Raw genomic sequence first — 2,977 nt, 5'->3', positions numbered from 1 at the left:
TTTTTTTGGGGGGGGGGGGGGGGCAGGATGTGGAGCTTAGGAGAAGAGTAGGGAAGGCTGCTAGAAGTCACAGACTGGATTATGAGGAAGCACTTCTAAAAGTTTGGAGACAGGATTCCCTGCTGTCAAACTACCTCCTTCTCCCATCTACATGCCTGTCACAGTCTGTCTCCAACTGCAGTTTTTAACTGGATTCTCAAGCCAGGAACCAGTAAACCCTGGTAGAGAGAACATGGGAGTTGAGGCCAGAAAAGAACTGCCACGGAGACCAGGGGCAAGTAGGCACAGGAAGTTAAATCTGAAAAAAGTGACCCAGAAGAGGAAGATTAAGTTGTTTATGGCAGTGATGTTAGTTTGTGCAAGATACTATGGTTTATAGGCAGTTATATAATGATTATTACCAAAACAGGGAAAGGGTGAAGAATGAATAGAAAGAAAGCTGGTGCATGATGAAGACTGGTGGAGAAGTGGTTAGAACAAAAAATGCTTACCTTGTACAGGAAGTCAGTGTGTAACACTGGTGAGTGCATCTGTTCTTGCTAATAAAACATTAACATTAAAATGAAGTGTTCCACCCCATATCAACCAAATTGGGGGAAGGAGAGGTGGGGGGCGGGAAATCACCAGAGGACTGAGAGTGATCAAGACTGAGATTTTGGAGCCATGATCACGCATATTTTTTAGGATTTTTTTAATGGATATTATCAACATGATAAAACTACACTGAGAAAAATTCTATTCTAACCCAACACACAAAACTATGTAGTCCATGGATTATTGACTCACTGTACAAAGAATCAGTTACTGTATAGGCCATCATACCAAGGGTACCTATTATTTTGCTTTTCTATTCAACAGAAAAGCAAAAACACATCTTATCTTCCTTTCAATACCAGCTGAAACTCAACTTATTGTGATAGTGGAATTTAATACATTATACCAAAAAGATATATCCCATCAGTAAGCATACAAAACAAAAACCTTTATCAATTCTTAAACTGTTAAATGTGCACAGAGTGCTTTTGTAACAGAAACAACCTATTCACATTTTGAAAATACCTGAAAGATGTGTAGATATTGTGGAGCTATAAGAGTAAAACCAAAAAAAGAGCAAATAATATCCCTAGAATTATTAAAGTTCTCATTTTAAAAATGAATGTGAAAATCTTGCTAAGTTATGTGAGTGTAATAGGAGTAAATATGCTAAATACATAAAATAAATAAATAAAACAGTAGCAGGGCTTCCCTTCAGTCATTGCTTAAAGTAACAGAAAATAGACAAGACTTATTTCTGCCACAGTCCCAAGTAGTACAAAGCATAGTTTTTTTTAGCCAAGTCAAAGTAAAGATATCAGGTTGAGTTTTCTTCAATAAATTCCCCAAATACCAGAAAAAAAAACACAGAGTAACTCACGACTCCTATCAATCACAACACCACCATTAAATTAACAGTTTTTCCTTTATGGGCTTGGTTGTATTCCTTTGTTCTACAAACCTCCTAATCCTCATTTTTCTTCCATGGGTAAGAAAGATTTTGTTCCTCTCCTAGAGTGCCTATAGACATGCTCAGGGGTACGTTGGGGTGGGGGCATTTTAATTACAGCAGTTCCTGGAGACTCACTCTGATTAAAATGTCTCACCATCATGTGTATTAAGTGTCCCACATTTCAAAATGGTTGCAAGGATGCTTTAACTAAAGCTCATTCAACGAAACACAAGATGCTTACTACATGTAATAGTGAGGCTTACTGAAGCGTTCTAATTAGAATGCATCGGAGCACGTCTATAGGCACCCTTAAGGACTAGCCAGCCTAAGAACATTACACAAAAAATTTCCTACCAACCAAAGCAAACTGAAGCCCAACTCATCCAGAATTCTGTTTGGCAGTGGCCAATGCCAGATGCTTGAGAAAAAGACCAAGAAACCCTGAAGTTGGCTGCTGCTTTGTCACTGAGATTCAGCTAGAGAAAACTTCTTTCCAGATAACTTTCTCCAAGGCAGGAAAGACCTACACCTTTATATACAAGCTTCTAAAACCCTTCCCTACTTGAATGTTACAGATATAGTTCCTTGTAAAAAGGTCAGATTCCCCCCAACACACCATTTTGTAAGCTATGAGCCGTAAAAGCAATCATCTAGAAAGGAATCTTTTACAACAGAAACAGACCCATAACTAAAAAAGCAAAACAAAATAAATCTACATTCTTAAGTTGGTATTTTATATGAATTAACTTGAACTAGTCTTTCAGGGTTTTTATCCAATATAAAATCTCTTCCAAGCACCCTCAAAAGACAGTTAAATATCCAAATCTGTATTTCACCTTCAACTTGTCAAATCTTCCAAGTGTTTCCAGTAGCTTTAAAATTTGTATTCTTGTGTCTTCTTCACAGAAGAAAATCCATGAGGAGTTTCTACCATAGGTAGCAGAGAAGCTAACAAAAGAAAGAGTTTGGTTTACTACAAGATTGGTTTATGAGAAGGATACAAGTCTTATACACCTTATTAACTGGAAGTCAAGAACCCAGCAAGTTGGTGCCACTATCAGTTCATGCTAACACAGGATCACATACTGTAACTTATATACAGAGCAACACAAAAAAAAATGTTCACAGAATCTGCCCTCAGTTATTGATTATTTGCCTAGAATCCACAGTTTCAACAAGAACCAGGAAGGAATGTGAATGCACAAAGAAAGTAAATTAAAAGATCTCAGTGTTGGTAAGGCATGGTTCTTTGGGTAGATGTGATATATTTTATTAGACCAACTGAATAGTTAGAAAAAAGTTCTTTGCAAGCTTTCAGGCACAAACACCCTTCTTCAGGCAGTGGGAGACTCTATAACCTGCCTGACATCTAACAGACCAGTAACCTCCCTGTTAGCTGACCACTTGTTTTCCTTCACACTTTTCCCTCCCCTCCTATCTCTACCCTTTATCTTCCAAACTTCCACTCATTTGCATCTTCACAGACTTCTT

General features: G+C 37.8%; 1 protein-coding gene across 1 annotated transcript in view; it reads right to left on the bottom strand.

Annotated features, from left to right (window-relative positions):
* The window catches only part of B3GLCT (beta 3-glucosyltransferase), a 222,974-nt gene that overhangs the window by 66,341 nt on the left and 153,656 nt on the right, over nucleotides 1-2,977 (bottom strand). Inside the window, 1 exon segment of the mRNA XM_019524937.1 lies at nucleotides 2,323-2,434. Coding sequence (XP_019380482.1) covers nucleotides 2,323-2,434 — 112 coding nt within the window.

The sequence above is a fragment of the Gavialis gangeticus genome, unplaced genomic scaffold (genome assembly GCF_001723915.1).
Source record: "Gavialis gangeticus isolate Ggan-Ray unplaced genomic scaffold, GavGan_comp1, whole genome shotgun sequence".
Lineage (NCBI taxonomy): Eukaryota > Metazoa > Chordata > Crocodylia > Gavialidae > Gavialis > Gavialis gangeticus.
This window is presented reverse-complemented; position numbering and strand designations above follow the sequence as displayed.